We start from the raw sequence: 23,704 nt of genomic DNA, 5'->3' as shown, positions 1-23,704 counted from the left end.
AACATTTTATTGTTGTAATTTTCAGTCTTGCAAAATAGTCTCTTGTCGTCTATTTTTGTTTTAATCTTGCTACGTGAAGCACTTTTGGCTGTATGTTTATATGAAAGGTGCTATATAAATAACGTTGAGGTTTACTCTTTAGTTTTGTATTGCATTGCTGGAATGACTGTAGTTGAGGAAAATGAAGACTATGGAAGCATACTGCAGCATTACTGATTAATTTTGTTTTTTAGATCATTGTGTTGAGTGACAAAGATTTTTTGTTGGGAGACAAGTGTCAGTGTTCTAGTACAAGAGTTGATCCTGAGATATGTATGAAGTGCTTTGTTTGTATTAGTGCATTAACTCTTGTGCTGAGCTGCATGTTGTTAAAGTGAACTGTGTGAGAACATTTGAAAAAGTGAACTCAGTATAGAGCAACGCGTGTAACCAATTGTGAAAACTGTAACAAATACTTTTTTATTGCTTCACAGAGTGAATCTGTAGTTTCCACACCTTCTGTTGCCCTCTTGTTGGGTGGTACAACAAGTGCTTTAAGTTACTGGTCTGGAGACAGTTTTCACGCTAAACAACTAGTAAGGATTGGAACAGTATGAATGGTATGAAACACTACTGAATCTTTAACATTTCAAGTGGAAACAATATTGTACTTTGTATTTCTAAAAACATTATTCAAATCAAGACTTAAGCTACACCTTAGGACCATGTTAAAAAGGCACTGCTTATACTGAGAGACAGATACTGTAAGTAACGGTTTAAAACTAATTATTTTGCCAAAAACATCCTTCTAACATTTACATTTTTGTTGCAAAAATGATCTGGCGTTCTGTCTTAAACTTCTGTGTTTTGTGTGTGTGTGCGTGTGTGTGTGTGTGAAATACCACTAGTAAAATACTGGTACATTTTGCAATCATTGGCAGTAACACAGAGTTACCAGCCACTCTGGCAGGTAAAAAAAACATCAGTTAGAGCAGGGATCCTGTATATGTGATGAAGGGCCAAACGTATGCAAGTTTATATTCCAACCAGAGAGTGCACCAGCTGAGTTTACTGATTACCTACATCCAGAGGAGAGGAACTAATCAGTGAAATGTGTTGCATTAGGCTTTAACTGGAATAAAAACCTGTATACAGTTGGCCCTCCATGGCACACAGATGAATACCTCTGATTTAGAGTCTGCTTTCCACTCGTCTGTTTTCTTCAGATCATTCTTCCACTCTAATTTATCTTGAAAAGTGTAATTTGAGCATTCCTATTTATCTAAAAAACATCAACAAAAAAAAAAACACAATTCACTAAACCGTTCTTTAATATTCCCGCTTTCAGCTTATGATACTTTGTCTCCTCATTTCAGTGCCCGCGGCAGAGAAATAACATGTAGATAATGGAAGAGCCTATTAGTGGCACCACACCCCCCGTCATTTCCTCATGGAGAAGTCATTAGCTCTCGGAGGTATTGATTCTACCAGGGCACGCCTCATTAATGGACTCCACATATCAAGACGGGGGCTGATAAATGAATGCACTCTTCATTCAGCAGGATGTCACATGCAATGTACAGTAAGGAGGACAGTAGAGAATAGGTAACTTGTGACTTTTTCCCATTACATACAAGTTACAATGGATATTTTGTAAAAGAAGTAAATACAGCATTCATCAAGCAAGAAAGGTGGAGGTAACGGTAATGTAATGTAATGTCAGGTAAAGGTAACCCTACCCTGTGGAGGTTTTGAATTCTAGTAGCACTATGGAGCCATTTTAATATGAGTGGGCACAAAGAAGCATATGCGTGCACACATGGGTGACACGATTCATATTCGTACCCATGGTTTCACACTATTCTACTGACCTACGGTAGTGGTAATGTACCAAGACACACATTAATGTGCCAGCAAAGGCAAGGAAGAAGAATACTGCAGTAAAGCAGCTAGTAAACATGGATGTAAACAATGCAGGATTTAAAATACTTAAAATACAGCCAATGTTCAATGAGGAAGGACATGTGAAATACTGGTCTCTCACAGGCTGCATCACTGATGGATTTTAAAACTGATTTTGCAGATGAAGCCTTAATTATTGACTAGACCTAGACACATAAATCCCTAGGCTAATATTTCGGACGATATTAGCTTATTGTAGATATATATCGGTATCTGAGTATATGTTGGCCGCTAAATAACACGAAATGTCAGTACAGAAACATCAAACATATGTTTGAGGTCATTTAGAAACAGTATCTCCATTTCATTTTTTGTTAATTACTTTTTATGTCTCATGTACAGCCCTTTGAATTGCCTTGTTGTTGAAAGGTGTTGCCTTGCGTTACATAGTTTACTTTTCAACTGTAAAATGTCAGCTCAATACATATCACATTTCCAGGGGTGGAAGTAACGAATTACATTTACTCTCGTTACTGTAACAAAGTAGTTATTTGTGTACTTGTACCTTTTTGAGTAAAAATCTGTAACTGTAAAGTCTGTAATTTTGATTTTACTTAAGTACTTTTTATCACAAGTATTGTACTTGACTACATTTCAAGTCCCATCTTTTATAGAGTAAAAGCAAAAGTCACACGAAAAAGTCAGGATAAACAGTGTGAGAATGGAAGAGAAGAAAAGAGCCAAATCAGCATCTGCAGCAGAAAAGAAGCTGCTAATGTGTTTGCGGCTGTAGGAGGGCAAAGCTCCAGAGAACTCCATGTCCAGAGAGGAGACACTCTGCACTCAGCTGACACACTGGAAAACATACATGTTCAATGTGTTCGTGCACTGGCCGAGTGTCATGGAGGTGTGGTGGCACCAGGGCCGGGGCTAGCAGTTAACAGTATGAAAAATGCACAATAATGCAATAAAATTAAGGATGATGTCATTATGGTTTAAGCTTAGCATTACTGTACCTCGACATAGTTAAAAAAAAAGGTTCCATCTACATTAATCACTGATTTAATGCACCACACAGCAAGTGCGCTTAGTGACCCAAATAAAACACACCCACGATGTTGAGTTGCCAACAGGTGCAGTCTGGGTCTGGCTAAATGCTAAAATGCTTATGATGGTTCCTCCAGTGGTGACTTCTGCATTCACTTAGGAACTTGTACCTTCAGTGAGGTGTGTGAGGCCTTTCTGCTGTTTTTGACAATAATCGCAGACACGTGACTGCAGAGCCTCATTCAGCCCTAAGTGTTAAAAGAACTTGAGGAGTACAGTGGGACAGAGAGGCTGAGTGGACTGGTTATATTATGCTTTGAGAATGAACGAGCAGAGAAGTTGAACTTAGAGCAGATTGTGGAGGACTTCGAGGTCCATAAGACTCACAGAATGGCGTTCAGACAGGTGAATACAAACAAACTCACTTATTGTTGTAACTCACTGTACAGATGAGAGCACCAGTAACTACTGCATTTCCTATTAACGTAGCGTTGTGTGTGTGTGTGTGTGTGTTCGTGCCGTATGCGGTGTGTAAAAACTGTGCAGTTTCTCCTTTGCTTTAATATATGTGTTTGTGGGCTGTCGAGTTTTTATTGTTTATACAGTGTTGTCTGCTTTGGTGATTTAATTCTGCTGTTATAAGTGTCAGGCTATTGAATTTATGTGACTTAATAATGCTTGTTGCACCCTCAGTGGTGTCCGACTTTTCATTTATTGACAGTATTTTTATTTATTAGAGTTTTGTCCTTGTTTATTTTCTGGTTATTTCTAGTAAGGCTATACAGAGGTATAGCCTTATACTGTATATGCTTACATTTAATGCAATTTATTTTATAGCCTGAAGATGTTCTTTAATATGATACTAATCATATATCATCATAAAACATTTTTTCTTTAACCCTCCCTTTTCACAGGGAGGGTTACGTTACGTTCAGGTACCCACTTTTTACACTTTTTACTTTTGTAAAATATTCTAGTACTCTTTCCATCCCTGCACATCTCTTAAATAACCACATCTAAGGGATTCTTATTAAAAATGCTTGTTTTGCACGTTTTACAGTTTCCCAAAACTTACAGGTTTTTGCGACAAAGTTGTTGGAAAATGCTTTGTGAAAGTTTGAGCACTGAGGTTAATTACACTTCATCTCTATGTCTTCTAAATCCCTCTAAGAACATGATAAAAGTGAGCAATATCAAATTTAAATTGGTTCAAAGTGGCCATCCCTACAGCAATAATATCCAAAAGCTTTTTCACATTGACTGCCATTATAAATGATACGTTTCAAAAAGTCATGTGTGGTTTAATTAGAAAAGGAGGAGAAGAAGCCCTGGTGTTTTAAATCAAAAAAAGTATCAAATGTGTTTTTAGATCACATCAAAGTTAATGTATTATCTATGGGGATCTGACCTAACATGGTAAGTAGTGTTAAAGCAGGGGCAGCTAATGAGCTGGCATTCCCCTTTACCTCTGAGAGAGCACAGCAACCTTTAGCTACAAACATTAAGACTCAGCACATGTAGACAGTTAGTAATAAATGAATGCAGAGGCCACACCCACCTGAGAGAGAGAGAGAAGATGGGAGAAAGAGTGAGATAGAGGGAGAAGAGACTGTACTGTAGACGGAGAAAGACACGAGATAAATGAATGCAGTGTTTACTCACAACTCTACATGCAAGTGTGTTATCTGTAGAGAGAGAGAGAGAGAGAGCAACAAACAGATTATGTTTGTACGCTTTCCTTCCTGTTGTGTGTCTGTGTGTGTGAGAGAGAATGTGCTAGTACTGTATGTGCTTGATTTGTTTTTCTGACTTATTATTAGCATCCTTTTGTTTTTTCCCCCACACAGCGGAGGTGTGCATATTTGTTTCTCTGAATGTGTGCAATTTTGTGTCTTTTACTTTCTTTTGTGTGTGTGCTTTTTAACGTTGCCTCTCTCAGCATCTGCATAATACTCTCACTGTGTGTGTGTTTGTGTGTATTTAGTTCTATCTGGTGATGAGTGTTTGTGCATGTCTACATCTCTCTCAGTGTCTCAGAATGTGTGAGTTTGTTTCGTTTTTTGGCTTTTAATGTGGTGTGTCAATGGTTTGTATCTCTCAAAATGTGCCTGTATGGTTTCTTTTTGTGTTTTTGCAAAATGTTTGTTTGCTTTAACTGATAACCAGCGGAGTGGTTTTGTAAGGAGAATGGAATTGAACTCAAAAGCTACTTACTATCTGAATTTTTCTCAGTATGCATTTTCCTGCACACTTGTCTATGTGTGTCACTTTTTTTTGAACAGGTTTGTGTGTGTGTGTGTGTGTGTGTGTGTGTGTGTGTGTGTGTGTGTGTGTGTGTGTGTGTGTAGTACTGTAACCTGCATGGCCTGAGAGGAGTGTAGACTAGATTAAGGGTGAGTGTTACGGTGCCAGTCTCAGGGTCCCTCCTCGCTGCCTCGATGGAAGCAGAAAGACAGTCCTCCACTTCTGAGTGCTCTGTTTCGCTGTCTAAACGAACCTCGCACAGGAAGTCTTCCATCATCACCCGGGATACTGTCAGGACGTAAAAAGAGAGAAGAAGGTGTTTGAGCAGGTGTAAGGAACACCACAAAAAAACTTACTGAGCGCTGCTGTATTTGAGTGGATTTCAATTTTTATTTATTGAAATCCGCTTCATTGATTTTATTCAAGCATACTGACAATTTTTTTGTTAGTCATAAAAATAAGACACACCAGTTTTCTTTTACAGATAGATTGTCTGTCTGCCCACAGGTCAGGATATGGTCAAAATGTTACTAAGTAATACTGAACGCAATACAAGTCCAGCTGCTTAAAACAAACTTCAACTCGATACAGACTCTACTGGGTAATAATAATAATAATAATACTATTAATAATAATAATAGCCTATGCATAGACCCTGGGTTCCCAATTCCAGACCTGCAGGCACCTCGACCTGCCCATTTTCTAGTTCTCTCTGCTCTAGCACACCTGAACCAGCTGATGCTCAAGCCCTGATCCAACAGAGAGGGCTGGTGAGTTGCATCAGGTGTGTTCAAAACATAACACGATGAGTATGTTACTAACTACTATTGTTGTGTTATTGATTTATTTTCCACTGCTTGGGGCCAATAAACTAATGACAATGACAGCGGTGCGTATGGTAGATGGGATACCGCGAAAACACTTGCATGTTATGCATTTTTGACATTTTACTCATGACTGTGAATTAATTAACATTAATGAATGAAATGTGTTGTTTATATATATATAAATAGACTAAATAATTTCCTTCATGACATGTAAAATATGGTAATATATAACAGGTTTTTATGCCTGTGAGTCCATAGCCTCCCAGGATAAGAACACCCATCCAACACAGTTGTGTTCATTCATTTAACATGAACAGAAAGGACTGGTTGTCCTTCACACAAATATGCCTGCATATGAAGCAGATATAAGATGTATTAATGTTGCATTACTATGTCTAAGACATGACGGTGATTATGTTGTGTTTATGGTGTTTAGTACACGAAGATTAAACTAGCTGTATAACAAGCCTTACAGTACAATACATTCCCAAAAAGTGTGCTGCATTGGCCGGGAATCGAACCCGGGCCTCCCGCGTGGCAGGCGAGAATTCTACCACTGAACCACCAATGCTCACATGACTTACACTCCAACCACTTCCCATACGAGGTGAGAACCACAAGCTGAGCGTCATATAGTCCCATTTTATTCAATTGTGTGTTTTTTCCACATGCTGCTTTAATTAATTCGTGCAAAGCAAACATATGATGTGATCATCAATCAATCGCCTGCTGAGCTGACTCAGGCAGATCCTGACACATCTCATCTCATTATCAATGTAGTTACTAGATGACAGTTTAAACAATCTCCTCACATTGGCTTTGCTGTGTGATGTAGTGCACTTTGTATGCAAGGACAGCCTTTTTGAAAAGTATTCCTCTTTCTGCTTTTTCCACAATTGACTGTGAGGACAATTCCCAACTACTAAACAATGTCAGACTTGACCCTCAAAAAAAGAGTACAAATCACAAACTGGCACACACCTTCCTGTCCTTTCCGGTCTTGATTCCCCGGCACACATCCTGTTAGCAGTACATCCACCTTCCTTTCCAGCTGGCAGCCCGCTTCACAAAAGACCACGCCAAGTGGTGAGTTCTCAACAGGCACCTCCATGGGAATCCCACAGAGAGGGTAAATCCAACAGATGGATGACAATTCCTGCTCTGATCTGAAATATTGATGGAGTGCATTTTTTACACAGTATAAAGTATCTGGGATTAGCAATGAACCAATGGATTTGAAAATATACCAGGCACCTTACTAAGGTAGGATATCTAATGCCAGACGAACAGCCGTGTACAGCATGTCAGAAATCAGAGAGAAATCAAAGTGATTTTTTGCTTTTTCACAAGGCTAGGGTTCTAGCTTCTACATTTATTTAACTGAGGACAAAATGGACTGAATACTCAACTTTTTTGTCTATTAGTCACAATCTAAATAAATAAATAATTACAGCAATTATAAAAAGTATACATTATTAGAGTCTTTTACAATTGCTTTGGCTCAATTTTCACAACAGGGTTTCAATTTGCAAAACCCTTCAAACAAAATGTTGTACCCCTGCTTTTGGCCTCAAAATCTCTCATAGTACACAAAATGAAAACGTCTATCAAATTAGGTAACACATCATACAGGTATTGTTGCATTTTATAATAAAATTGTGATTATAAAATAATGCAGCAACAAATTCTCACCAAAAACAGACTCCACAGTGGTCATTTCCTCAAGAGAATCCATATAATATGAATAGCAATGAGAAGACTAATGTACAGTTTATGAAGTATTTGAAAAGATGTAGAGTAAGAATTACTTTTTATTTAATTAGAATTTATTTTAATGCTGTATAACTGTAAATATAGATACTGAGTCAGACTTTGCTGTAAATCCTTCATTCATACAGGACAAAATGATGATTGTGATGAACTTCCCTGCATCATAATCTACTCTGTACTTACCACAAAGTTTGTTGCAATGCTGCTCCCTGTTTTGGGAATTGTTGTGTTAAAACGCTCAAGTGCTTATAGCTGCCAAAACATAATGAAGTATATGCATAATGAAGTAAAACCTAAGAGTGACTGTAATGAAACTGTAATGATATTGTGTAAGGATAATGTTGATATGTAAAATAAGGAGCTGCTTGTAAACACATGTTGCATTGATTCAGTGATCTGTATGTATAGGATGTATAGTATAGTATGTATAGTAATAAGCATTTATTCGTGTGCTAATATGAGTTGTTTGTATTCTGAGGACTGAGCATGTGTGCTGCACTTTGTATGCAAGGACAGCATTTTGTGTTAGTTTGGCTGTTTGCATTAAGATTACATTAAGACATTGAAACACATTGAAAACTGAGCCAAAGCCATTGTACAATGCTGTAAAAGTCATGGCTTATGCTGCCTTTGCCAGCATGGGCTTCCTCCAAGTGTTCCAAGGTGTGAAAAAAGTGGGAATGTGTTTGTCAGTGTGTGAGCCCTATGATAGATGACCTGTCCAGGATGTACCCTGCCTCTCACCCAATGCACAATGGAACAGCTACAGGTGATCCTAAGTGGGTATGAAAAATGGATGGATGGGACAGTCTAGGTACATTATACTAATCGTGTTGTCACACCCTCATACGGTACAAATACCATGTATGGAATAGAACATCTTTAATGAGCTCAAACACTTTACTGAGCAGTAAAGCTCATTTAACTATTCTTCATTTTGTTTACAGTGAGAGGCTTTGCAGAAACTTGCCTGTATGTAGGAATAACGGAAGCTAATGAGTTTTAGTGAATGTCTAGAAACTTGTACAAGACCAGGCATAGACTCAGATTTAACTTTTTATGCAGTCAGTAAGACACACCTCATGCTGTCTGTACTGAAGGTACTGTTGTTGCCCGGGCTGCTGAGGGGCTTCATAGTGATGCAGAGCCAGGCCTGTTGTAGCTCCATAGAGTTAGATGCAAACACCACAGGCACATCAAAACTGGCCCCTTCATTGATCTGTATTCCTTCAGCCAAAATGGAAGACAGACACACAGTCATGAACATTCTTTCTGCCCAGTAACCAAATGAGAAATACAATTTGGGAATTTCATGTGTTGCCTGGTAAAATTGGTTTATTGAACATTTTATCATAATAATGGTGAAAAGTTATCGTATCAGTTAACACACCTTCAGTCTGGCTCAGAGGGATAGAGAAGGCCTCCTTGTCTGCAGTGACTTGATGGCACTTGGGGGCCCCACTCGGGTCCTCATCTGAGACATGAAGAAATACCAAGTACACATGGTATTATGAACATGTCTGAGTGTGTCACATGCATGCAACAAGAACAAATGAGTGAGCGTCTGTTGGAGAAAGACAAGAAGTGCCTGTGACCTGTGAGTGTGATATTGAGGATGACTGGGAGCTCAGTGGGGTTTGTGAAGGGAACGGTGATGGAGGCGCTGGAGCCAATCAGGGATGAGATGCTCAGAGGCTGCTCGTGCTCTGGTTTAAGGCCACGCCCACTCAACAACACACACCATTCCTGCAACTGAAGAAAGACAGAGACAGATTAAGACATATGTACATGAGTGGCCAGAGGGAGAGAAATGAAGTAAAAAATGAGAAAGCATGAAGGGAATACAGAGGAGGGAAGACAAAGAAAAGGTGGGGTCAAGAAACTTGGAGAGAGAATGGCAGTATCCATTCTCTCTTATCTATAACCATGAATCACATCTTCAGATTCATGCCATTTTAGGAAATATTTTACAAATGTACTGTAGATAATATGTTAAAAAGTAAGGCTGGGTGATAAGGCAAAAAATGTATCACAATAATTGTTTTTATATAAGTCGATATCAATATATATCACAATAAGTCATTGTTTATGTTAAGCTTTAAGATTCCCCTAATCTTAAAATTCCCTAGTAGTAGATTCAGAACCAAAAAAAAAACAAACAAGAATTATAGGAACCGCAAACAGAATATATATTTTAATTAATTAATTAATTATACAAAAATAAACAAAAATCTTCGATCTTGCTGGAATAAATCCTGATAAATCCTCATTTTCCATGTCTTCAGCCAACAAAGGAATAGTTTGACATTTTGGGAAATGCTCATTCATTAGATGAGAAGTACGAAAGCACTGTCATCTGTTAAACATGAAGCTACAACCCGGAGACAGCATAGCTTAGCATAAAGACTGGAGACAGGGAGAAAAATCTGCCTGGTTCTGTCAAACGTAAAAAATATATCCACCTACCAGCACCTCTAAAGCTCAATAATTAACATGTTATATCTCGTTTGTAAAAGTGTTAAAACGACAGGTTGTGGTTTTATGCTGGACTATTTCTTGGCGGAGTAAACAAACAAGATGTAAGATGTTAATATAACATGTTGAGCTTTAGAGATGCTGGTAGGTTGATTTTTTACATTGGGATTGAGCCAGGCTAGCTCTTTCCCCATTTCCAGTCTTTATGCTAAGCTAAGATAACTGTCTTCTGGCTGTAGCTTCATGTTTTATGAACAGACATGAGAGTGGTACTGATTCTCTCATCTCTTGGTAAGAATGCAAATTTCATATTCGTAAGCATATTTCCCTATATATTGAACTATTACTTTAAAAACGCAACAGTATGTGTTATGTGTCTATTACAGTTGGAATAAGGACATTGTAACGTTATGGTTTGTTGCTGGATTGTTTCTCTGAGTGCCTGGCTGCTCGATCCAGAGTATACTGTAGGTCTAATGTTTGGTATTTGAGACTGGGACTTGCACTCTGCATGCTTTATTGGATGGCAATGCTTCAGCCACTTTGTAGCTGAACAGGGCTTTAAGTAAACAAAGTATCACCAGTCCAGCCACATTTTGTTACTCATTTATCCACCATAGGTCTTCATGATTAAGGTTGTAGTGACTTTTGAGCCGTGAGTTTAGCTAACTCACACCACCCTGCTGTTCTGACTGCCACTGGTTGGGTTAGAAATAGCTTTGTGTCTGTGATGTGATTGGTTGATGTGAGTGCGTTGTCAAGCAAAGTAACTCATCGACAATATATCTGAGTTTCTAGTTTTCTTATCACAGAAATGTTTTTTTTATTATTGCTTATATTGTTTATATCACCCAGCCCTAGTGACCAGCCTCCCGTGCCTTAAATAAAATGTACAATCTGTGCCAATGAAAAGCTTTATGTGGTGATCTGATTGCTCCAAGCTTTATGTGGATGATTGGGAGTGATGAGGCAGTAAATAAAATGAGAGCACCTGATTAAACCAATTTAAGAGGAAAAAGATGTGAACTATCCCTGCACCTATGTGTGTCTGTATGTGTTCTGTGTGTGTGTGTGTGTGTGTGTGTGTGTGTGTGTGAAGGCAGGAAGGCAGTGATTTATGTAATCCATTTTCTCTCTGTGTTTGTGTGTGTATATATAGACCTGAGGGCATGTGAAAGTGATCTTTGCCGTGTGGTTCCCCTCTCCGATGGATGAAGGACTAAAACGGACACCAAGCTGGGTGGAGAAGTGGGGCCCCAATATAAGCTGGAACCCGCACACACACACACGCACGCACACACACACACACACACACAAACAAACAAACAGAGGGAACAGCTTTCAAGAGGACAGAAAGGAAGGATAAACACACTCATGCTCACAGATTAATAGATAGAAGTATTTTCCTTCCAACTGACAACAATGACTCTTGTTTTGTTTTAGGATATGTGTAAAAAGACAAAAACTGTGTTATAAAGTGTCTTAGTTTACTGTATGGTTCTTTAAAGAGATGAAAACCAAAGCAAATACAATCAAATATCCATTGAACTACAAAGAACATCAAAAATAATGGTTAATAAATTTCCCCAAGGGCAGGAGCAAAGTAACTTCAGGTGTATGTTGTGACAAATTAAGTTTTATTCTGAAATAAGGGAATGGAATATTGAACTGATAAACCTAAGGATGACTAAGCATGTGTTTACTACTAGACTATTTATTTATACATATACTGCATCATTTGCACTCTAATACTGCATCATTTGCACTCCAGTACTATGTACTGAATACTGCAATAACTCATCTACTGCACAGTTAACTATTTCCATAAATTGCACTACTTTATATTCATTGCACTACTGTTCTGCCCAGTCCAATTCATTATTGTACAAATCCATCAGTATACTTCTGTTTAAAGTAATGCTATCAGAAATATAATGTCCATAGTACCACTTGTAAAATATGTTCATAATACTGCTCTATCCTGCATTTATTCACACACTTTATATCCTGCACTTGCTTATTGCACTTCTGGTCCTAAACTGCATTTTGTTGCCTTGTACTTGTACATGTGTAATGACAATAAAGTTAAATCTAATCTAATGAGTCACAAAGGTGAATGTGAGTGTGTGTGTACTAACAGTTCTTCCTGAATCCATTTCCAGTGTGTAGTTTCTGGGGTTACTGTTGGCTACAATTAGCTCAAGAGTTTCAGCTGTTGGGTTAACCAGTGGAATGGTCAGTCTGGTCCATCTGATACACACACATAAAGTTTTATTTAGTGATGTAAAAAATATACATTAAAAAAGATTAAGAAGCTGTTGACAGTTAGAAGCAGTAGAAACATCCAAATATCAAAACAAGGCTGTAAAAAAGTGTAGTAATTATTATATAGGTGTTTTTAAATATGGTCAGCATTATCAACATGTTCAGTAGTCTAGAATAGTGACATTTGTGCTCATTTTCTTGTCTCAGGATGAACAAACTATTGTAAATAAGTGATACACTTAGACACTGTTAAACTAAGGCTCATCCTTCTGCCAAAACAGAGAGGAAACAAGTACAGATAGCCAAAAAATGCCTGAAGTAAAGAAATGAATGCCTGATAAGGTCTATCTGACTTAAATGTTGCATTTATAATTTACTGAGCTAATTAGCAGTGTGTGCAATTAATATGCAGCTATAATTGCCATTCATTAGGCTGTTAGTGGAGTAAACTATCTCTCTGTTCATTAGAAGTTCTGTTTTAAACTAAGAGTGGACTCATGATTGTTGTTTCTTCTATCTCTGACATGCAAACCTGAGTTGCACCCAAAGATAGCTGTTCACATATTATTGGATTAATTGAATATTGTCACTTGTCCTACCAGAAATGGTTGGCTGACTAGTAAATGTATGAGTCTTTATCTTCTGAAACAGCATTTGTATCATTCAGCTTTAAAAATGTCCATTCTAATTTACACTGATATATTTTCCAGCAGTGAATATATGAATATGAACTAGAACCAATACTTTTGACATTTCTTTACCTCCTTTATAAATTATGTTTTACTACTGCAGTTTAGAATGCTTAACAGGCTCCATCTGACCAGCAGTAAATTGGCACAGTTTTTTTTTGTGTATAAGAATTGTGTAAGATGCAGGCATGATACTGGCACCTACAGCCATATGTTTTGGTCCCGTACACGGCTTTTTGGACAGGGAGTTTTCATACCCTTTCAAATGTATGTGGCACAATTATTGATCCTAACCCTCTGACGGCCATGCTATAGTTGTGGTCTTCTGTTCTGACAGATTATCCTCAAATGGAAAAAAGACTGTATCGCCAGCTCATAAATGCTGGCTAGAGAATATAATGGCACACCTCAAACTTTTTTTTCTTTCTTGTTTTGATGTTATGTATGTCTGGGACAGCTGTGGGTAATGTCTGTGTTAACAGTTTGTTAATATAAAAATTAAATAAAAACTATTTGATTAATAAAATATGTTTCACATTATACTTTTTCTCCTGCAAATTAATTTAAGACCTTTTTGTTTTATACATAAAGGTTATTGTGGGCTGTTTCAGAGTCCTCTGCCCCACTATTGCTATGCAATATGCAACAGAGAGCCAGCCTATGCACACATATCACTGAGGTGTGGGAAAATCCTGAGGATGGGATCGCTGGCATGACCAAATTCATAGTGGGGTGAGTGTGTATCCAGTATGAGTGCATGCATTCCTAGCCAATAACCCTGCAGTGAGATAGTGTGTGTGTGTTGGTGTGTGTGCACCTACTTCCCCAGCTGACAGCAGGCCTGTGGTAGCGTGATGACCGGAGGAGGAAGAGCATAAAGCTCCAGTTGATACCAGAACTCCCCCACCAGCTCTGACTGGAACACCACACTGTCATAGAACACACACCAAATCTATGCAAATACTGTATATGTACCACAGATTCACAGACAAATAAATTGCTGGGTATATTCCATTACCAAACTCACATTGAGGTCTACAGTATATTGTATTCCAAAAAATAAATGGTCTCAGATTCAGGGCAAGTATGTCTTTTTAGATGAGTCATGCAAAGCATTTAATGAACAGGGATCTTCACCTTAAATGATAAATTGTGTAGAGAAACATTTTTCTACCTTCTCCTTTAAAGGAGGTCAGGTCAGCTACAGTGCAGTGGGTCTTACCTGCCTGTGCTCTTCCCTACTCTGTCAGGGGAGAACATAGTTTTGTAGGTGAGAGTCTCCCGTGGGGGAATTGAAACCCAGTTGGCTCCACTCAGGTCGTTTCCTTCCAGGTACACATCCAGCATCAGCAGCTCTCCATGTGGGTTACTGACAGGGATCTCTATGGCAACTGAGCTCTGGGAACACAACACTTCAAAGATGACACCTGTTTTTGATTTTCCTTGTGATGTAATACTCAAGCAGCAACCTCCAGGGCTGAAAAATGAAGCCAAGGCAAAAGTGCCAAAAACTGCAGTTCCTCGAATGGCCACTTGAGGCTGGCTCCAAAAGTGAATCAATCCCCACAGACCCCCATGTTAAAATAATCAACTTTACAGCAGAAATAAACATGTTTACAGCCTGGTAAAAAAAAAAGGTTTTGGTCTCTATAGCTAATTTCCCCCTTCATGACAACTGTGACGGGGGTGAATTTTTATATCACTCACCCATTTAAATTATATTAAGGCTTAAAGTTATGCGTAATTAAGGACATGGCTGCTTTGAGTGACAGGTGGGTGCCCTATCAGGTGGCTTGTTGCTAGGTGGTTTCATCAACCACGCTTCATTCGGCCGCCTCAGCTCCACCTCTTTGCCCATTTTTGGATTACCCGGGGTCAGGGACTACCAAAATGGTGAGGGCCGGAGCCACCAGAGCAGCCCACTTTGAGCTTCACAACGGCTCTTCAGAAACCAATGGGTGACGTTACGGACACTGCGTCCATTTTTTTTATACAGTCTATGGTTTTACTGTAACAGTGGACGGCAGCAGAAACACTTCTTAAGGGCCTGTATGTTCCAAATGTAATAATAATACTGAACTAAATTTACTCTTTTTACTGACTTTCAATAGATAACAGAGATATAGATCACATGGTGTTACAAAACATTTCTCTTTAAGAAGTATCAGTCCAGTGTCTTGCTTACTAACAAGTGGCTTGACCAGGGTCTTCTAACCTCAGACCACTAGACCACCACACTACTCATATTTATATTGAATTTGTGTTTCAGACACAAAGTGAGTTATTACAATGATATATGTTTCTACATCTACTCTGCCTTAATTACATAAAAAATTGCGTTTGTCCAGATTTACTGAAGGACCACACAGAGGTTTATTTGTAGGTCAAATGGAATAAAAATGGCACCGCTGAAAATTGCGTGGTCTCATGCAATATGTATTGTAAGACATTCCTGTTCAGAGGTGCAAAATATGTGAGGAGGGAATGGAAATTAATACAAATAGCATCTGCAACTGATTTATCACTGCAGAGTGATCACTGCGGCAGAGGAAACTGTGTCTGAAATTTAACGTCAGTGAAAAACGGGTGTAAAATCTGCGACAGTGTTTAATCCAAAACACAGAGGAAGAGAGACTAGCCAAGTCCAAACAGGGAGAGACAGAGAGAGACAGACAGAGAGAGAGAGAAGAGACGCAAATTAAAAGATTTATGACGTTACTTTACTAGAGTTCCACTCAACTCCACAACCCAAGACTGAAGAGAGGAGCGGCAATGCAACAAGCTGTTTTTTTTCTCCACAACTTACGTTTCTGTTTCTCTCACTGGCCAGTTATACTTATTAAGTAGGCCGTTATATTATTTCTTCATCTCTTTACAGAAGTAATCTAGTCAGCAGAGTTTAAAAGTTTTACCAAAAATCTTCAATTATTCATCATTAATCATTCAATCATAAGTAAATGTTCACTTAATTGTGCAAGTATGTTTGTGGAACTTACCTGAGCAGCACACTGTACATCTATCACCTTGATGGGCACAGTTGGCTCACAAATGATCTCTAGAGAGAAATGCACCTCGTAGCGTCCATGTACATTTCCTGGATGACAAGCACACAAGTATAAATATGGTATAAATGTGTACACACACTTAACATTATAATCAAGTCTGGGGGTTTTTGGTGAAGGATTTTTGAAGCTCTCTGAGCTCTAAATGGTTCATGTGTGGTACAACACTAACCTTACCTTTGTGCTTGTCTGCCTCTTGCATGTCATCAATTTCTACAAATGACACACAGCCTGCAAGAAAAGTTGTGGACCAAGTGTTCAGTTTAGTTTTTGTTTTGGATTGTTTGTTTTATTTATGCAATTGCGAATGTATTCTTCATTTAGGTTTGTAATCATTTTAGCTTTATTTAGTTGACAAAATGAATCTATCAAAATGAGCATTTTGAACACTCACACACGTACACAAACATGCGGGCGCGCGCACACACACACACACACACACACACACACACTAAAGTTCCTTTTAAAATCACCTGTCTGTTTTCCTCGATTCCATGGCGACACAGCTAGGGTGTATGGAGCTTTGTGACCAGGTTGAATCTCCAGGAAGGGGGTGCCACTTACAGCAGATAGGTCTGTCACCACCTACGTGCATGTACACAAACAAACACACACACACACACACACACACACACACAAGACAGAGAAGAACCATAAATAAAGAGGAAAAAGGAAATAATTGCTCAAGAGGACACACACACACACACACACTTAAACAGACGCTTACTTGCAAATGGCTTAATTTGCAGATGCAAAGATACACAATCAGAGCAACAGTCTGTTAGCAGTCAGACCACAAGGAAAGTCATTATTCTTCCACTCCATTTTACGTTCTACAAATTTAGCTTTTCTAATTATACATTAATTATGATAAAAGCCATGTCCATAGTCCTTTAATATATCTTTTTTATTGCTTTTCATAGTGTTGATACCATAGGAAAAACAGAAATAGTGTCAGTGAAGTAAACAATATACTGATACAACTTAATGGTCTTCTCATTTTAGCCATGTTAGTGGCATGAATGACGATGCCACTCTGATTTCATTTTTAAAAAAGCAAAAAAACATTAATGGCAGTGCAATGTGTTGTGTAGGACTGTGGGAACGTGCATCAGAATAAACCTTGTCTGCAAGTAGCAGTATGTGTGGCAGTTATTTGCATGTGTGGTTATACCTTGAGAGTGAGTTTGTTCTGGCTGTAGTTGGGGACATCCAGCTCTGTGTGTGTGGTTTGACCTACAGAGCAGTGTAATACCACGTGGTCCACAGGCAGGGGGTGCTCTCCCACTCCTCTGAGGGTAAACACGTGCTCAGTACCGTCGCAGTCATTATGTAAGGACAGCTTGCCCTGTGGGGGTTGGGATAAAGTCCAGGCAGTCACACAAACTGGTGTTCAGTGTAAAGTGGGCACACAGAGGACTAATGGTAAGCAGACTGAGGCTGCAGCCAAGTGTTGTAACACTGACACATGGACATAGCTGCTTACAGAACCCAGGACAAATAACTATAGAACAAAAATGTTTTTATTAATGTCTAAAACGCATTAGACTACATAAGAGGGGAAAAAACTAGGCTATTGAGGATGCATCTGTGTAGTGTGATAGGCAAACAAAGCAACACAAGAATGAACAGCGCAGCAAATTCCTGCAGCAGCATGTCTCCTATTTCAGATCCGCCCCCAGAACTAAGGGTAGCAACGCATTGGTGGTTCAGTGGTAGAATTCTCGCCTGCCACGCGGGAGGCCCGGGTTCGATTCCCGGCCAATGCAGCACACTTTTTGGGAATGTATTGTACTGTAAGGCTTGTTATACAGCTAGTTTAATCTTCGTGTACTAAAAACTGTAAACACAACATAATAACCGTCATGTCTTAGACATAGTAATGCAACATTAATACATCTTATATCTGCTTCATATGCAGGCATATTTGTGTGAAGGACAACCAGTCCTTTCTGTTCATGTTAAATGAATGAACACAACTGTGTTGGATGGGTGTTCTTATCCTGGGAGGCTACGGACTCACAGGCATAAACACCTGTTATATATTACCATATTTGACATGTCATGAAGGAAATTTTTTAGTCTATTTATATATATATATAAACAACACATTTCAAATGCATAACATGCAAGTGTTTTCGTGGTAGCCCATCTGCCATACGCACCGCTGTCATCGTCATTAGTTTATCGGCCCCAACCAGTGGAAAATAAATGAACTCTTCTGTTGTCCCCTTTAATTTTTATTAATAACAAGAAAAGGGAAATACATACAGTAGACACCCTCTAGGTGGAGGATAAAAAAAGACCACCAATCACAAAAAAAGAAATTAATGAATTATTAATGAATAATAAATTATTTAATTAATTGATAAATGGATAGATTTAATAAATGTTACTAATCGGGAGATGAAAAAATTAATTATTTCTTAATTTCTATAGTTTGTCTGTATGCAGGGTAGGTAGTAAAAAGAAATACAGAAATGAAAAATAAATTGAAGACATTTATGTATTAATTACCTACATTTAAGTGTGTATATATATTTTTTTGTTTGTTTTCATGCATTAGATGCAATATTTATTCATATGGCAAGATAACTGATCGAGAAGTGATTTATCGGACAGACAAAAACATCTATAATACAAAGGTTTTTATATATTAAAATATTTTTACCTTCTCAGTCAAAATAAAGAATAATTTTCAGCTTCTAGTCCTCTGATGATTAAACAAATGAATAAGTCTGAAAAGGACAAATCATTCTTTGAACCGTTCAACATTCTCTATATGCGAAAGAAGTAGTGAGGTATTCATTCATCACTGTAAGGGATCAACTACCATTCTAAAAGCTCATTTGCAGTAAAAAAATGTTTTAAAAAGTCTGCTGTGCTTCTTAGAAAAGCACTGGAAGATGATGCTGGCCACAGAGGAAGCTTAAATTCCCAGATATCATCTTAATAGCCACAAAGGCCAGACAGTGTGCTGCTGTTTGAGGCATCAAGATAAGTGGTCGTACTTGAGCTGACTGTTCCCTGAGAGGATGGAACGGAGGAGGCTAATGAGAAGAAAGGCCAAATATGAGGGCTTGGTGGATGAGCATTGGTGGCAGGGGATTTTCAAAGTGGGCTTTCTCCTAAGTGTTGCTGATGTTGAATTATCCTGAATACATTCTCCCTAACGCCGCTCCCTCTCTTTACTTGCTCTCTAGCTCGGTCGACCACCACTGCTCGCTCTCTCTCTTTCTCTCGGTCGCTTGTTGAGCCGGAGAGGAGGGGCCAACTCATTCTGCCTTTAAATAGCGAGAATGTGACAAAGGAAGACAGAAAACAAGCAAGAAAACACAAACAAAGAAACAAACAACGAAACCACAACAAAAAAGGCATTACCATGACAATGCATTGTGCAGAAGGGTGGAAGGTGATGGGGTAGCAGGCTCTTGTCCCTGCTGGCACATTCAAAAGCTTTGGGCCAGAGAATCCTTCACCACACACCTCAGCTTGCATTTTCCAGTCTTTGTGGGTCTCATTGTGCTGTGAGAGACACATAGGCCTGATAATTTGACTTGAACCCACCATTATTAAACATTTTGGCAGCATGTATAAAAAACAATTCTTCTAAGAAATCAGTTTCTCATTATGGAAGTAATATCTCAAATCATTCATAATTAATAAAATGCTTTTAGGTTGGCCCTTAATAAGCAGCACACACACAGACTGATTAATAGATTTTCTCTTGCCCCTCACCAGTGGTATGTCTTGAGTGACTGACCGGTGAGCAGGCGAATTGAAGTGCAAGTGGACGGATCCGCCCTGTGGTCACAAATGGGATAGTTTTGGTAACATTAACCATAAACCACATGAACCAACAAGCAATTCAGAATTTACTAAATATACCATTTACAGGTTTTCTAAGCTCCGATAGCTGATATCTACCTGTGAAGTAACCAGGGCCTCGAGCACATAGACCCTGGTATCACACCAGGACCTCAGGACCACCTGACATGTAAATTGCCCCACGGAGTCTGCCTGGAACAATAATGGGATGTCCACACAGCCACAATCTATTGAACAGAAGGAAGGGACGATCCAGGGAGGGGAGGAGGGGAACAGTTAAAGGAAAAGTGTTGACAGTTACATAAGTAAATGACATGAACATGAGTGAAGCTACAAGGGCATTTCAGTCACAGGAACATTTCTAAGGGGATCGAGGACCTTTTGCGGAACTCAGGAACTTTATCTAGTTCCAAGTATCAAAAAAGGCTCTTCCCCAAGGTTAGTACTTTCCAGTGGTTAGGCAACTATCGGGGTGGAGTTTGTAGGGCAGAATGTTGCTGATCTGTCAAACACAGACCCCACAGCTTCTAATAACAGAAGTACTGGGTGTCGCTACTATTAATCATGGATGCCTATCAGCCTTGCTGCCAATTTGTCCCAGTGGCCACTTGCAGTACTGCAACAAAAAAATCCCCTGCAGCTCAAAAAGCATTTTCCTATAGACCACCAATATTAAAGAGACGTCCATACAACTTTTGACAGGACACCTCCAACTGTAAACAAGGTCAATTATTATTCTCTGCATTATGCATTTTTAATCCATGAAGGTTTTATAGTTGTAAAACTTTCATCCCAATGTAAAGCCTGTGGGCCGAGAGGAAACGCGCAGGGGGGGCAGCTGGAGAAACACTAATGCACATGTGCAGTGGGCTGCACAACTAGGAAATAAACGTGGAAGGTAGAAAACCTCTCTCTGCGAGCAATTTTCATTCAAGTCAATAGCCATTTGGAGGGAGAGGCGGTCAAGAGAGCTAGTGAGTGAATGAGAGAGAGGGAGCGAAGATAATAGTAAAGTGAGTGAACAACAGAAATACAACTTGATTTGCGGAATATTTCATTGTGAGACATGCGTTCTGGGAGTTTGAGTCTCTTTTTTATTAATTCATTACATCTAATCACACATCATTCATGCAACAGTGAATACTCTCCATTTATGTTTCCTTGTGTGTTAAAATTGCTCCTTAACACCGCCATCGTTTAAAATCGGTCATTGGTCTAATTTTCCTGATCGTCACAGTTCTTCAGTTGCAATGGAAACACAGGAATGCACAAAAGGGACTTTTATTTCCTAGTTTTGTTTCCTTTGGTTCCATTGCACCTAAACTATTTGGTCAAAAAGGGTTATATGACACTGAATTAGAAGCTAAATGTTGGTGAATGCTGCTTCATCAATGATACACAAAGTAACTTCTCCACCTGTGCTAAGAAGAAATTAGGTATGACCTGGTTATACTGGAATTCAGGTATTTATGTGTAAGTATGTGTGTGTACCTGCAGGATTCTCCCATGGTAAGTTGGTGCCTTCTTTTATAGGTATTGTAACAGTACTGGGTAAAGCAAAGTATTGTGGCAAAGAAACTTCCACACTGTATTCTACCCCTTTACTGTGGTTAACACCTCCCAACAGTTGGGCCTAACAGGAGACAAGAGAAGAAGAGGGACAAGTCAAATATGGACAACAGGGAAAACATCTCACAATACTCATGTGGAATCTCCACTGCATTCCTGCCAGGCCACCAACCAACCATACACAACTTCCTACTGTATATCCAAAGATCTGCTTTTCCAGAGTGTGTATGTGTGTGTACCTGTTGTTTGAACAGCTTGCGTGCAGCTGTGGTTGCCCTCACGGTGCTGCTATGCAAGGTGTGTGTCAGCATCCGCCTCCTGTGTTCATCGGCACTCATGCTGTGCTGACCCCAGATGGCCAGAGCTTGCTCCCAGGCCATATTGATCAGCGGCACACGCAGCACCTCCTCACACACCTGCCCCACCTTGCAGCATAAGCTTAGTACTGATACACATCCAGCTGGGTCTATTGTTGGGGAAAAACATCAGTATTGATATTATTTGATTCACTATAAATACACAACGTCATATTAAGGCGATACAGCTAAAGAGCAAATATTAAGCTGTAAACAGACAGAGCGCGCTTTTTGCAGTAAGAGACATCTTTTCCCAATTGTTTTCTATAGGCAGTCAGCGCACTGCTAATGCACCCTGGGCGCTTCGTGTTTTAGACAATCGGGCCGCCTTCAAATGATGATGATGATTCAGATATTAATGTTAGTGTCCTGTCACGGTGAGTGATGTTCATAATATCTGGTTAATGGAAAAATAGCTACAGTAAATAACGTTTAGTTTCACTCAGATTGTGCTATGATTCCCAAAAATGCTTTATGAGCAACATTTGAATGACAGGTTTCCTACCAGAGTTGTTGGGGATGGAGATTATGTTAGAACTGGGCTTGGCAGTGAGAGGGGAAGGAAGAGGCAATTCTGCTGTGGCCTTTACCATATAGATCATATCTCCCACCTAGAGGGACACACAGAGACAGACATGGTTGTGAATAAATGAGGGTCACTTTACACACTGGCTGGTAATGTTTGGAGACCCTATAGAAAGAAAAGAAAATCTATAGATTTGACTGGCTAGGGTTGGCGATATGGCCCTAAAATAAAAATCATGATATTGCAAAGTATTTTTGCAATAACAATATTTATGAACATATGAAAAAAAAGAATATGTCTATATATGTATATGTATAAAAGTGCTGTCAGCATCAAATTGCACTGACATACACACAATTAGCATATATACTTGCACACACACTTCAGGATAAAGATTTTTATTAAATTCATTCTAATTTAATTTAGTATGCACTGTAGATTTTCTTTACAGCCTGAGCAATTAGAAACTTCTCTTCAGTAAGTGTTCACAGCTGTCTGCAATTTAAAAAATGGAGTTAATAGTCAATTATTAAAAAAAAAAAACTATTTCAGCTGATTGACAGACAACTCAGACACACAGACACTGACCTGAGGGCAAACTAGCAGCACAGAGCAATACTTGGTGCCTGGGCAGAAGGGCAGGTAGTGGATGCTGAGAGTGTCTGCTTGGCCTGGCTTCAGACAGACACTCCTCACTGCACTCAGGAACTCACTGCCTTCACCATCTGGGCGCACAAACAAACGTATATAGACCACAACCAAGCTGACATGAATAAAGGCACAGCATTCACACACATGCATAAACAGTAATTAAAGCAGCACAGAGCATGTGTGCATTTGTGTGTTCATACTTACTGAGAGCTGAGCATTTCCCTTCCATTTCCTCCCCACAGCTCTCATCTGAAGTCATCTTCTCTATACTAAAAAAGGGATGAGGAGGAAAGAAAGTCATAATGATTCCAAGTATATGCATATCAGCCTATATAACCTGATTCAGGTGAACGACAGATGACCTCAGTCCTACTTCAAATCCTCAAAGTCAATTCCTGATTAGGAGGAGTAGCTGGAATGTTTGGCTTTGAAGACGTCTCAGGTGGAGAGAGATGCATACTAACCAGCTATTCTTAATGACAACCCAGTATTCTCCTGAGGAACAACCTCATAC

General features: G+C 39.1%; 1 protein-coding gene and 2 non-coding genes across 11 annotated transcripts in view; 1 reads left to right on the top strand and 2 right to left on the bottom strand.

The window, feature by feature from the left end:
• LOC122872298 (cilia- and flagella-associated protein 47-like) overlaps positions 1–23,704 on the bottom strand; it is a 65,969-nt gene that overhangs the window by 6,439 nt on the left and 35,826 nt on the right. For 8 of the 9 annotated variants that reach the window (XM_044188330.1, XM_044188332.1, XM_044188335.1 and 5 more), the window contains 21 exons: positions 23,395–23,459; positions 23,128–23,264; positions 22,519–22,624; positions 21,897–22,123; positions 21,580–21,721; positions 20,188–20,315; positions 19,999–20,064; positions 19,642–19,785; positions 17,435–17,608; positions 16,734–16,845; positions 16,438–16,491; positions 16,195–16,292; positions 14,421–14,596; positions 14,020–14,127; positions 12,383–12,494; positions 11,406–11,510; positions 9,365–9,521; positions 9,160–9,243; positions 8,849–8,996; positions 6,981–7,165; positions 5,286–5,460 (listed from right to left, as the gene is read on the bottom strand). In XM_044188330.1, coding sequence (XP_044044265.1) covers positions 5,286–5,460; positions 6,981–7,165; positions 8,849–8,996; positions 9,160–9,243; positions 9,365–9,521; positions 11,406–11,510; positions 12,383–12,494; positions 14,020–14,127; positions 14,421–14,596; positions 16,195–16,292; positions 16,438–16,491; positions 16,734–16,845; positions 17,435–17,608; positions 19,642–19,785; positions 19,999–20,064; positions 20,188–20,315; positions 21,580–21,721; positions 21,897–22,123; positions 22,519–22,624; positions 23,128–23,264; positions 23,395–23,459 — 2,703 coding nt within the window. Of the gene's footprint in view, positions 1–4,590; positions 4,614–5,285; positions 5,461–6,980; positions 7,166–8,848; positions 8,997–9,159; positions 9,244–9,364; positions 9,522–11,405; positions 11,511–12,382; positions 12,495–14,019; positions 14,128–14,420; positions 14,597–16,194; positions 16,293–16,437; positions 16,492–16,733; positions 16,846–17,434; positions 17,609–19,641; positions 19,786–19,998; positions 20,065–20,187; positions 20,316–21,579; positions 21,722–21,896; positions 22,124–22,518; positions 22,625–23,127; positions 23,265–23,394; positions 23,460–23,704 lie in introns of all 9 variants that reach the window. The other variant, XM_044188337.1, reaches the window with a different exon arrangement.
• trnag-gcc lies at positions 6,500–6,570 on the bottom strand. Its single transcript has one exon. It is a non-coding gene; the product is annotated as a tRNA-Gly (tRNA).
• Positions 17,959–18,029, top strand: trnag-gcc. The gene has a single exon. It is a non-coding gene; the product is annotated as a tRNA-Gly (tRNA).

The sequence above is a fragment of the Siniperca chuatsi genome, linkage group LG24, assembly GCF_020085105.1.
Source record: "Siniperca chuatsi isolate FFG_IHB_CAS linkage group LG24, ASM2008510v1, whole genome shotgun sequence".
Lineage (NCBI taxonomy): Eukaryota > Metazoa > Chordata > Actinopteri > Centrarchiformes > Sinipercidae > Siniperca > Siniperca chuatsi.
This window is presented reverse-complemented; position numbering and strand designations above follow the sequence as displayed.